The sequence below is a fragment of the Capra hircus genome, chromosome 20 (genome assembly GCF_001704415.2).
Source record: "Capra hircus breed San Clemente chromosome 20, ASM170441v1, whole genome shotgun sequence".
Taxonomy (NCBI): Eukaryota; Metazoa; Chordata; class Mammalia; order Artiodactyla; family Bovidae; genus Capra; species Capra hircus.
This window is the reverse complement of record NC_030827.1, coordinates 13,041,022-13,054,588: the sequence shown is the minus strand read 5'-3', so window position 1 is coordinate 13,054,588 and position 13,567 is coordinate 13,041,022. Positions and strand designations below refer to the sequence as shown.

The window sequence follows — 13,567 nt, the reverse complement described above, 5'->3', positions numbered from 1 at the left end:
CATCTTGAAGCTGATATTCAGGCCCACTTCAAGCTGATGGCTGAAAACATTACGCCAGGGGGCAGATCAGTACAATTAATCAAGAACTGGAGCCTTTAAAATTCTAAATCATTCTAGTTTACCCTGTTAGCCAAATCTTTTGACACTCCTACATTATGATGGTTCCCTATGGTGTGAATTCCAACCTTCCCAGGATAGAATGCAAAGCCCCCACATTTCTCAGTTTCCTTTGCCTCCAGGGAGCATCATGTGACTGAGGTTCTGCTAATGAGATGCAAATACAGAGATATGGATACAGAAGTGATTTATGTGAGGAAGCAGATGGGGTGCGGGGCATCTATTTTGCAGGCACAGATGGTGGGAGAGGCAGTGTGGTTCTAGAATCATCAGGACCAGCAATTTCTTCCTCAGCCAGTTCTGCACTGTATTCTGGGGACTGTTTCTGGAAACTCACTCCACAGACCATTTCTTTATTTCTGCCAAAAACTCTGTGAGGATTCTAATATTTTTTCATAAATCACTTTCTACTTTAACCACTATAGAGTAGATTCTGTGGTTGGCAACCAAGAACTCTGAGTTGCACAATGCTGAAACATCCCATTATTTCATTTCATCTTCCTCCCCGCCACTACCATTTCCTTGCTTTAATTATGCAACACTGATATAGTTACTAAGCCATGTCAGACTCTTGTGACTGCATGAACTGTAGCCCACCAGGCTCCTCTGTCCATGGGATTCTCCAGGCAAGAATATTGGAGTGAGTTGCCATTGCCTTCTCCAGGGGATCTTTCCCATCCAGGGATAGAACCTGGGCCGTCTGCATTGCAGGCAGATTCTTTAGCAACTGAGCTACCAGGGAAGCCCCTGTGAAACACTGGCTAAGTGTAATAACGAGTCTTAATATTCTAAGAATGGAGTTTCTGTACAAATGAGACTTTAAGTGAGCGCACAGACTGTTCCCACCCTGTAGGGTCCAGAGTGGTGTCCTTGGGCTGCTGGCAGGAAGCTGTCTTGCCAATAGGTTAAATGCTCCTCACGTGTTCCTTCTATCTTTTTCACATCACACGCAGGCAGTTCTTATTAGTTTGGCTGCTTCAGGAAGGCAAATAGCTGGGACGGAACTTTGGTGAGCAAGGCAGTTAACAGCGGTAGTTTGAGCTGAAGCATTTTATGCAATTATTGTTTTGATTAAAGTGAGGAACTGTTTGGGAATGAGGCTACAATTAATCCATTAACAGATTTTTTTCATCCTACACAACTCTTTTGGTTCTTCTAATTAACCTATATAAATCTTGGACTGAGCAAAATTTAGATTAATGTAGTTTTAATAAATTGATTTAAAGTCATGTGGTGGCAATCACTTTATCCATTCATTCAATAGTTATTTATTATGAGCTATTTTATGTCAGATATTGTGCTAGGTGCTAAATAAATAATATTTGGTTTGCTTTTGCCCCCAAGACTTCTCATAAGCTAGTAGAAAGACAGACAGTTCTGCCACAGAGTGTGCTAAGATCGATTTCTGCCATAACTTGTAATGTCTTTTTATCTGTAAGTACATTCTTTTTTCACAAATATTTGAATCTCCAGTAAGACAGATCCTTTCTTCTACCTGAAACATTAACAATTTCCTTAAATTTGACCCTTATTGAGGTCAGGAGTACATCTCTAAATTTAGGACCTCGAAGAGCTTTTGGATGGCATTCGGATGTCTGCTTCCCATCTGGATTGGGTGACAAGTGGATTTAGGTCAATAGACCTGTATTTCTTAGTTTCCTGGTGTGAAGCAATAGCTGATTTTAGATAATTCAACCAGAAGGAAGTGCTATTGGTAACTCAGAGAATTGAAGGAAAAGCCGGAGAGTAAGCCTGGAGAAGTACGGGAATCACAGCAGCTCTAGATATTGTTAACAGGAGTTAATTGATAGCTTTGTCTAGCTATCACTGTCCTTGTGTTACTCTTTTCAAGATTCAGAATCCAAGGATGGCCTACTCCTGAAAGGACAAGAGCATCAAAGGGAAATAGGCAATACCTTAAGAATGAATTGGGGTACTCTTATCAAAAGGAGATAGAATAGGTACAGGGCAGCCAGGTACCATGTGTGTCTATCATTATGTTTATGCTCCAAGTGTGTCTCTGGGTATAGCATCAATGCTGTTACTGACAGTGTTGCCCCCTGCCGCAACCATCCCAAGCTAGTCTACTTGATGAGGGCAAGATAGGAAAAAATTATTTTTCTTGTGTAAGGAGAAAGGAGGGAGGGAGGACATGAGCCATTGAGGGTGGAATTCTCAACTTTGGCTATTACTGTATTCACCTAGGGACTTTGCTTTTTAACTTTTTACTTTGAACTAATTTAAGATTTACAGAAAAGTTGCAAAATAGTACAGAGAGTTCCTTAATATCCCTTACTCTGATTCCTCTGATATTACTTAAGCATAGTATAATTGTCAAGGCATTAATACTGATAAAATATTATTAACCAAACTGCAGACTCAAATTTCACCATTTTCCCCACTAATATCCTTTCTGTGGTTCCAGAATTCTATGCAAGAGCCCACATTTTATTTAGTTATTACTTTGTAGTTTCTCTTAATGGTTCCTCACACTTTCCTTATCTTTCATCACCTTGATATGTTTGAAGAGTCCTAATCACTAACTCTGAACAATGTCTTTCCATTTGGATTTGTCATGTTTTCTTATGACTGGAGTTAGTCATATATTTTTTGGTCAAGAATGCCAGAAAATTAATGATGTACCTCATAGCAAGGGGTTTAGGATGCTGATATTTCCTGTTACCAGTGACATTTATATGGTTAGGTTGGTATTTGTTGGGTTTCTGTACTGTAAAGCGGCTTTACCTTTGTGATGGTAGATTTCATATTTGTTAAGTGTTATGGGGGACGTACTTTAAGTCTACACAAAACCTTTTTCTCAAACTTTTGCCTTGCTAATTTGAGCACATATTTTTGGATCTTGTCTGTTGCATTTGGGATGGGTTCGAACCTTGGGTCAGGAAAATTCCCTGGAGAAGATAATGGCAACCCACTCTAATATTCTTGCCTGGAAAATCCCATGGGCAGAGGAGCCTGGCCAAGTACAGTCCATGGACTTGTAAAACAGACATGACTAAGTAGCGAAACAGCAGCAGCAGAAGCTGCTACATTTATTCTTATGAACAATAAATAGTGGTGTTTGCTTAAGGGTGATTCTTATTTCAAACTTTTTGTTTCTACATCTGTTAATTGGAATTCTATTGTGAGAAAGAATTTTCTCTGCTCGCCCATTTACATTCTTATTTCATTATTTATATGAGTTTGGATTCACAAATATTGATTTTATTCTATGGTTTAAAACCCACATCATCATGATTTATTTTGTTGCTTAGATTATTCTGGCTTTGGCTATTGAGAACTAGGCTAGTACCTAGTACTAGTTTAGGCTAGTACCTGTCTTCTGCTGACAAGGTCTTATCTTTTTTTTGAGCAATTTCTTAGTTTGCAGCTCCATGAATTGTTGTTGTAGGCTTATCTCATATTTCGCCACTTTGGCCCTAAGATAAACCACTTCCCACTTGGGGAACCTGTTAAATCCTGGTATCCAGACAACCCAGACCAGTTAAATCAGAAGATCTTGAGGGATGGGACCAAAGGGTCAGTCATTTCTAAAGTTCCACAGATGGTTCTAACATAGAACCACATGTGAGAACCAAACTAAAGTGATGCTTTTCTGACTGCCATGTGGATATGAAGTCCCTGGGAATCTTGTTAAGATTCTGATAGAGTCTGCATTTCTAACAAGTTCTTGGATTGGCTGAATGGCAAACCACACTTTGAGGGGAAAGGGACTGGAAGGCTTTTTTCTTCAAGTACAAAAAGTCTTAAACATTACCTCTAGGGCTGCAAGGTGGCTTATGATTAAGGAGAGTTGCTACTTGCTAGGTTACTATTCCAACCCACTCTAGAACTCTTGCCTGGAAAATCCCATGGATGGAGGAGCCTGGTGGGCTGCAGTCCATGGGCTTGCGAAGAGTCGGACATGACTGAGTGACTTCCTTTCACTTTCATCCGTTGGAGAAGGAAATGGCAACCCACTCCAGTGTTCTTGCCTGGAGAATCCCAGGGACGGGGGAGCCTGGTGGGCTGCCATCTATGGGGTTGCACAGAGTTGGACACGACTGAAGTGACTTAGCAGCAGCAGCAGCAGGTTACTATTCAGCATTGTTTTATCTTCTAATTAGTCGGGGTGGGTGGTAGAAGGAACTACTTGCCATGCAGTGTAGACAGGGTCAAGGAGGTTGCTGTATGAACTGAAAATGGAAGTTTTTGATTCTGAAAGTAAACCACTACAATGAATTAAAATGAATAAATGTGTTCGCTCTTCTTCTATTTCTAAACAGGCGAAGAGTCCTGAATAAATCTTTTTAAAATATGAAGAATGAAAATAAAAGAACACTTCATGCTGAAAGCATAACAACAACAACAACAAAAACACCCAGATGTGAATATCCATCTTATCTATCTTGGAAAGGCAGATGCAAAAGAGTGGAGTCTCTGTGGGAAATAGGTCACCATTTTGGATTTTATTTAAACAGAATTCTCCAGGGTTCTCTTTGTGTATTAGCTCAGTTTTCCCAGCTGTTTGCAGAATATGCATATTCCTGTCCAGCTGCTAAGCTGCCTTCATCTCCCCAAGATAGTTGTCCTCCAAGAACAAAGAGGTCCAGAGAGACACAGACTGCAATCCGTCAAGCTCGTTCTAGTAACTTTCTACAGAGCCGTGCACATGTGTGCCACAAAACAGCTCTCTGATCTTCAAATTAGGATCATTTTCAGTAATCCTCAAGCTTCAGTACTCTTGATACATGCGTGGGGCATTCCTTAAAGATGCAGATCCCCAAACCTTTGGCTGGAGCCATGAAAAAAGCACCTTGTTCCTCTGTCTGTATCCTGGCCATATGGAGCAAGTGCCCCACATGCAGCACGTGGAGAAGCGCTGACCTAAGAGAACAGACTGCAGCGTCCTCTTGTTTGGTCCATTGGTGGCTCAGACGGTAAAGAATCTGCCCACAATGCAGGAGACCAAGGTTCGATCCCTAGTTTGGGAAGATCCCCTGGCAAAGGGAATGGCAGCCACTCCAGTATGCTCGCCTGGAGAATTCCATGGACAGAGGCTATAGTCCATGGGGTCTCAGTCATGGGGACATGACTGAGAATAACACACACACAGGCTTATTTTAATTTGCTAATAAAACAGCTTCCCACCCTTCTCGATCTCTAGGGCAGAGACTCCAACAGAGGCAAATCATGATATTATTGGTCCTCCCCTGTCCTTTTCAACTATCACTTAAGAAATGCATGATACAGGATGCTTGGGGCTGGTGCACTGGGATGACCCAGAGGGATGGTACGGGGAGGGAAAATGGAGGGGGATTCAGGATGGGGAACACGTGTATACCTGTGGCTGATTCATGTTGATGTATGGCAAAACCAATACAATATTGTAAAGTAATTAACCTCCAATTAAAATGAATAAATTTATATTAAAAAAAAGAAATTCTCTACTCCTCTTCTGACACCTGTATACTACAACCTTTCCTTTCCTAGCTTCTCAAACATAAACAGAAAGTTGAGATGCTATGAGAGCTTTTTATTCCAGCTGGATGGTCAGAAACCATCATGATCCATATCATGATACACCCTCTGGTATAAATCAAACACCCCAGTCGAGGCTACCTCAGTGGCCACATGTTTATAGATGTTTACTGTGTCACAAAATTGTACTTTATTGGTCACAGAGCAGCAGGCAAATTTATTATTAATAATTAAAACTTCAAAAACCTACCTACCAAAGGTGAAATCTTAACCTACCAAAGGTAAAGATGATATTTCATGTTTATAATCCAAAGACCATATGGTATTTAAGATTTTGGGAGTATTGAATATGAATATGTAACTTTGCAAAAATATCTGTTCTGAATTCATGATGTTCTCATTTTATGTATATAAGGAAAAAGGACAACTGACTTCAAGTTTATCAAGTGCTAAACTTGGAGGGAAAGTCATGACGCATGAATAGACTGTGTGATGACTTGTCCTCAAAAATCCTCCATCTCTTAGAGACAAGGCTTGACACTGACAGTCACATGTGGCCCCACCCACACTGCAGAGATTGGCAGAGACAGCAGAGACTCTCAGAGGCACCATCTCCCATAACCTGGGAGAACAACACAGAAAACTGACGCTAGTGTCCAGTCACAAAACAAAACGAACACTCAGTGCCTGGGGTGCTTGTTCCAGAACCAGACACTTGGGAACATGTCCAGTAGAATGGGCGAATCCTGATTACCTTGGAGTAGCCTGACCCTGTCCTTCCCACTCTATAGGCTAATCTGGCTCTGCCTTTCAAGCTACACTATCGGCTTCGCAGGAGTAATGACTAAGTTGTTTTTATTTTTCTTGCCCTTGCCAACAGTGACACAGCAGGGGAAAAGCCACGCTTTTATAACTATCTCTGGTCCCAAAGTCTCCAACATTAGGGACATTTTTGTGAGATGTTCTCTGGGAGAGGTGCTTTCCTGGTCACCGAGGAAGGTGTTTATAATTTAATAAGAAAGGTGAGCTGTAGGATTTAAATCAAAGCTGGTCACATGGTTTTACCCTAGCATTTGTACCTTAACATTTGTCTATAGGTCCAAATGGGTTGACTTTGGGGAACTATCCTGACCTTCTGATCATCTTCTATTTATAGAGTCATCCTTTGAGTTTGCATAGTTCTGGTGTGGAAACTCTCAACCTGAACCTGAGGTGTATTTCCCTCATAGGTCAGCTGTGGAGATGATTAAGTACGCTGCCTGGAACTGCATGTGTCAAAGTGGAATCCATTTTGCAGATCACAACTAGCATTTTTATTTTCAATAAAATATAATAAAAAATTCCAGTGCCCATAGAAAGGGTAAGTATTGTTTCATGAAATTTTATTCATATTTGTATGCCTGTACATGTATCATGAGTTGCAGTGTAAAATATATTTCTTATTTGAGCTTAAAAAGTTTAGGAAATATTGATCTACTACTTGACTTTGATCTAGTAAGGGTTAAGAGCATGAACGCTAGGGTCCAATTGCTCTAGCGTGAACCCTGGCTCCATTACTTTCTAGCTGTGTGGCTTTAGGAAAATAACCTGGCTTCTCTGTGCCATAGTTTTCACACATATCATATATGAAATATGAGAATAATAGTGGCTACCTTATAGGGTTGATACGGGGATTAATACTTGTCAAGTGCTTGAAACCTTGCCTGGCACATGCTAAGTGCCGTATATAGGAGTTTGTGGAGGAAAAATCTGTTTTGCAAGTATCCTTTTATAACCTTTTATGTTTTAAATCAAGACAATAGAGTCCCTGCCCTATGGATATTTGCAGTTTCACATATATGTATACTTGAACAAGTCCCCTTCTGAGTGCAAAATATTGGAATATTTAAGAACAGAACTTGGACCAGATTGCTGCTGTCAAATCACTGTTCTGCTGCTGACTTGCTGTGTAACCTTTGGCAAGTTATTGGACCTTGCAGATCCTCAGTTTCTTAATCTATAAAGTGGGATTAACTGACTCTCTCATAAGGTTGTTGCCAGGATTACACGAGACTACCCGTGGATGCTTGGGAAGAAGCAATAATAGCTATTAGCACTCTCCCCATTGGCAATTCAGGTCATGTCTTTGCCTCTATTCTGATGTACTGAAAAGTAGCCCTCCTCCTCTTTCATGTGAATGGCTTGCTTAAGTCATCATTTTACTTCAGCTGTGGTGAATCAACCACATAGGGGCTCAGATAAAGACCAATACTCCTGACTAGAAAAGCAATTGTGAGGCCCAGGATCGGATTCAGACTGCCCCACTGTGCTCTCTCTTTAGCCTCGCTCTCACAGCTAGTCACGGCCCTAGAACTGTTCTTTTGCCTCAGCGGGTCTTCAGAGCCCCTAGGATAATTCCGAAGTGTCACAGTGGAAGCCTGGCAGACCGAGGTGTTTTTCAGTATGGCTGTCTGTGGCGGTGGGGTCACATCATATTTCCTTCCCCTTCATCTTGGGGGAGGAAACTGATCCAGACAAAGCTTGCTGTCCAACGTGATGAAGCACTTTGTATGATGTATCACTTTTAAATACGGTGATAGCATAAAAGGGCTCATTAGCTGAAGGGGCTTTCAGCTTGAGTCCTCCAGTTCTTAAGGACCTTTGGCAAGCCTGTTCTGACAAAGAGAAATCTAAGATGCTTGAGGACTCCCGAGCTTGCGGACCCAAACTGTTTTCTGTCACTCTCCCCTCCTCTTCCGTGGTACATTGTTCCTGCAGCACTACCATAGCTTTCGAAAATTAATAACGGAGCTATATTATGCAGCATCAATCTCTTGCTTGACCGTAAGCTCCTCAAGGGCAGGAGACCTGCCTTATTCATCTTTGTATCCCCTGCAAGCACTGGGCACACATCTCAATCAACATCTGTGAAATTGAATCTGGTTGAATTGATCTCTCAGGTTGCAGTGCCAGAGCTCAGAATAGGACTGGAGCTGAAGGTGAGTGAGGAATCATTTTTTTTCCCCACTGCGGAGCTGCCTACTGGCTTCTGAGCAATTCAAGTCACCCAATCACCCTGAAGGCCACCCAGAGGGCGAGGCTGTTAAGGTGATTCTATTGGTATCCTTGGTGGAAGTTCTTTCTCCTGGTTCTTAGAGGTAAAGAAAATGAATAAACTAGTCCTGCACTTTGTTGATTTGCAAGCCAGGGCTGCTGCTGCTGCTGCTGCTGCTAAGTCGCTTCAGTCGTGTCCGACTCTGTGCAACCCCATAGACGGCAGCCCATCAGGCTCCCCTGTCCCTGGGATTCTCCAGACAAGAACACTGGAGTGGGTTGCCATTTCCTTCTCCAATGCATGAAAGTAAAAAGTGAAAATGAAGTTGCTCAGTCGTGTCCGACTCTTAGCGACCCCATGGACTGCAGCCTACCAGGCTCCTCTGTCCATGGGATTTTCCAGGCAAGAGTATTGGAGTGGGGTAGGAGAACATAAAGTGGAAATGTGATCTATTTTCATCCTCTGCTTGGCTGATGTGGAAAGACAGGAAGTGGTGGGCCAGCACTCCTCTCTAATTTAGCTTTGTCTAGTATCAGGTACAGAGCTGGGCATATTCTTGGGTCCTAATTAAATCGCTGTTTAGTTGCTCATTCGTGTCGGACTCTTTTGCGACCCCAGGGACTGTAGCCCACAAGGCTTCTCTGTCCATGGACTTTTCCAGGCAAGAATACTGGAGCGGGTTGCCGTTTCCTCTCCAGGGGCTCTTCCCGACCCAGGAACCCCAGCCTCCTGCGTTGCAGGTGGATTCTTTACCACTGAGCCACGATAGGGGCATAATTTGTCATTTCCCTCCCTTTCAAAAGGTACACACATCTTTATTCAATTGACAGAAATAAAGAGAGAAAATAGTCTTTTGAAAACCCTCCATGTGTCTAAGTCAGGCAGTCTACTGAAGCTGTGTATATATTTGTTCTAACTCTGCTCATAGGGAGACAAGACAGGTGTGAACGTCTTCGTTTCCAGTTGAGGATACTGAAGCGCGTGGAGCTCAGGTGGAGAATCTGGGATCAGAGATGAGCTCGGTTTGGACGCACTCACCATACCATGAAGTTTCCCCCTTTTTCCTCCAGCACGCAGGTGGGTGCGTGCGTGTGTGTGAAGGTTAGTGTTTCCTTTTACCCCCAAAGCCCCGCTACTTCTCTTTCTGGTCAGTTTCCTGGATTCCACTTTTTCGAAACAAAGTCCAGTTCTCCAAGGCTGCACTGCCCGCCTCGGCCATTTCCTCTCCCCCTGGGGTTCCCGGGGCCGCCAGCCACTCCTTGGCTAAATTCAGAGTCCCAGCCTTCGGCTCGGATTCCGGGCTCCACTCCGACCCTCCAAGGCCGGGGGCTCTTCCTCGGGTCCCCGGGGCCGAGGGAGCCCAGGCGGGACCCCTCAGCCAGCGCCTCGGCCCCGCCTCCCCTACCTGACGCCGGTGCGCCTGAGGCGCCGTAGCCTCCGCCCACCGGCGCGCCTGCCCTGCCATTGGCTCCCCCTGCTGCCCGTCTCTTCCGCCGGCCCCCTTCGGTCCCAGAGGCAGGTTTTGCCGGAGAAGCCGCAGTCCCGGCGGCTCGGGCGCAGAGCCGGAGGACTGTGGAGCGGAGGGCGTACCGGCGCTGGCATGTCTCCTCGCCAGGGAGCTCCCGTCAGCCGCCAGGCGCGGGCGGCTCCTAACTTGGCTGCAGGCTCCGGCGGTCCGGCCGCCGCCATGTAGTCGCCGGCGGGGCTCCCCGCAGCCCGGGAGCAGCTACGAGAGCAAGCCGGAGCCCAGCAGCTCGCGGCTTCCCCGGGAGGCGCTGAGTGCGCGCCTCGCCCCCGCCGCCCCTCCGGCCGCACTTTGGGTCCGAGAGGGAAATGGGGGAGAAAGTTTCGGAGGCGCCTGAGCCGGTGCCCCGCGGCCGCAGCAGTCACGGTGCTCCGACTCCCGCCCCTGCGGTGGCTGCCGAGTCCTCGCCCGGCGCTTCCTCGGCGGAGTCCTCCTCGGGCTCGGAAACTCTGTCGGAGGAAGGGGAGTCTGGCTTCTCCCGCGAGCAGCCGCCGCCGCCGCCGCCGGGTGGAGCTCGGCCGGCCGCCGCGTGGGCTCCCGCGCTCTCGGTGCCGGAGCGTGGAGTCTCAGCGCCGCCGCCGCGCCCGGGAGGAGCCGCGCCACCCGCGCCCCGGGGCAGCAGCGCGTCCCAGGAGGAGCAGGACGAGGAGGTGGGCCCCGCCTTCCCCACCTCGACCCCTCTGGTCCGGGCTGCCAGGCGACCCCAGCTCTCTACCCCGCACGCGAGTGGTGGGCAGCGCGCACTGGGGCATGGAGCGGGGAAGGGACCCCAGGTGCTGTGCGCCGTGCCCCGGGTAATGACAGTTAGGAGCCTCGCTGTGGGTCATTGGTTTCCCCGTGGCTGTCACGTGTGTGTGTGTGTGTGTGTGTGTGTGTGTGTGTGTGTGTGTGTTCGTGTACATGTGCTGCCTGACAGTGTGCTTATACAGTATCAAAGCAGCAAACTCCTTCAGGTCTGGATTTGCTCCGCTGGGTGTGTGAATGGATGTGACGCTGACCACCTGGTTTGTCCCTACGACTAAGACTTCCTTCTCCGAAGTGGGCGTTGCTTCGCGCCGTAGCACTTGGGCACAAGGGGAATGGGGCGAAGGGACTGGTATGAGAGTAGCGTGGGTGTGTGGGGCTGGGGGCCAGCTGGGGGCAGTACCCGCTAAGTTACGCAGCGGGTTTCGGTGGCATCCGCCCCGGGATCGCGGGAGGGTAGTTTTGGCTGTTCCCCCGGCGCCGGTTGTTCGAGAGGCGGGGACTCCTAGTTCTGGGCCGGCAGCGCTGAACTGAGCCTCTGCATCTCCCATCTGGACTCGTTCCGGGGTGTGCAGGTGCGTGCCGGTCGCCAGACTGAATAGGGAGTGCAGCCCCTTCTTCGGGAGACTGTGTCCATCCTGGTTCATTCGTCCACCCTGGTTTCTTGGAAGAATGTTTGTGTGAAACTTGTGGGGCCGTGACTTGGTGTCCTCCCGCCTGTTTTCTCTGGCTTTTTCCTGTCTTTGGAGGACAATTAAGGAACGTAAGATTCCTGGTGTCTTTGATTGTTTGCTTTGGACGTTTCTTGTGGGGAAGTCATCTTGATCAGGCAGGGCCATAAATAAAACATTACCCCAACAGAACCGCCTCCTTGTGAAGTTAATTCCTCAGTGCCAGAGTTGTATTTTCCTCCTCTCTGATGGGGTTAGCTTTAGTAAGTAATTGTCTTTGCCCCTCAGAACGTGGAGACTGAGGCCAGTGCTCTGACAGTAGACCCCTGTGGACGCCAGCCTGCAGGCAAAGACTGGATCTGGTACAGAATGAGAAGAGTCAAGTCCTAGCCCGGCAGAGATGGAGCAAACCCTAGTGGTTGGCCAACCCTCTGGCAGTAACCAGATCCCATTCCCCAATGCCTGGCAGAGCGTGGAGATCCTGGACAGGTGTCTGGAGGTCTGTTTCCTAGAACTGCCTGTGCTCCTGAACTGTGAGACATCGGATGAGTTGATTCCTCTGAGGTCAGTTTAATAATCTGTAAAGTGAGGGGTATGACCAGTGAACTTCAAGGTAAAGTTTATTGTCACACAAATATTCCCCTTTTTTGATCAGGAATTTAGGATGGATCCAAAGTTCAGATTGATCCTAAGAACAAAGTACCAAGAGTTAAGCTGAGCACCACACCTGTCACACAGCTACCTGGGGATATGACCCAACTTAATGATTTATTAATACTGTAAATTCCAATATAGTGTTGCCATTGGTAGAGAAGGTGGTACAGTTAGTTGCCCTGTGGTTCTGGAAGCTGGGAGTATGCTTCATGATACATAACATGGTCTTGCAGATCCCAGGCGGAGGAAGACAGGAACTTCTCACTTTTGATCCGGATCCTGTAGCTGGTTTATTGCTTGGCCTCAGGGTGACAGTGTTTTATTTTCTTGGAAGTGGATACAATGATAGCTTATTTCACAGGCACTGCAGTGAGGATTGGTTGATTGAAACACATTTTGAAAAGTGAAATGACTAAATAACATTGGTCAGTATTTGTGAAATCTCAATTGGATGTAAAGTGATACAGTATTGCAATTTATTGTGTAACTTAACCTGTGGCAGGGGATGCTGGAAATTGTCCAGGAGTGGAAATCTTGACTTGCTCTGAGAATTTTAAAGCAAGACTGAAACTGTGGAGTAGAGAAATGATAGTCTTTGTGGCAGGGGTTGGAGTCCAGTGCACATTTTCCGGCTCTTACCACTGGTGCAGGGGGTCCCCCCTTCAAGGGGGTGCAGTGGGTCTCTTTGAGAACCTCGTGAAAGCTCTCCATCCTCTCCTCAGGAAACAGGCATCATTATGAATACCATTCTAGTGGGTTGAGTGAGGATTACTGGGTTACACAGTCTCAGTTTGGTAGAAAGATGTGGGTTTGATTTCCAGCTCTGCCACCTTAACTGTATGTGGGGTGTGGACTCCTCCACTGATGTAAGGCCTGATTTTCCCCCTCTTAAATGGAAATGATAATAGTAGAGTCATTTGGCATTTTATACATGCCACCTAATTTAACCCTAGTATAATATCTAGAATTGAATACTAAATGAACATTAATTTTTCAGGTTCATTTGTGATTAAAAATGTTGTGAAAGGAGGTACAAGTTTGGGCTGGCTTATTTTATGTATGCATAATTAATCTGCTCCCTACTTTCAGAGGACTGAAGGCTGTGGCTTTTCTGTTTATTACCATTGTATTAGTACAAGCTGGGAACCAGTTTTTATTTGTATCAGATGCATTATGGCAAGGCACTGTTAGTGTAGTGTTAGTTATGCAATAGCAAGGTACTGAATATAAAGCCTTTAAAAGGCTTAAGTGAAACCCACAAAATGGAAGAAGATTCATTTAGAGTTAAAAATTGTATGTCTAGCTTGGGATAATCACTGTTTTCCAAAATTTTTTTCATCACTT

At 45.9% G+C, this 13,567-nt stretch overlaps 1 protein-coding gene across 1 annotated transcript in view; it reads left to right on the top strand.

The window, feature by feature from the left end:
- Positions 10,169 to 13,567, top strand: part of LOC102178014 (microtubule-associated serine/threonine-protein kinase 4) — a 342,905-nt gene continuing 339,506 nt past the window's right edge. Inside the window, exon 1 of the mRNA XM_018065469.1 lies at positions 10,169 to 10,804. Coding sequence (XP_017920958.1) covers positions 10,463 to 10,804 — 342 coding nt within the window. The 5' untranslated portion in view covers positions 10,169 to 10,462. The remainder of the gene's footprint in view (positions 10,805 to 13,567) is intronic.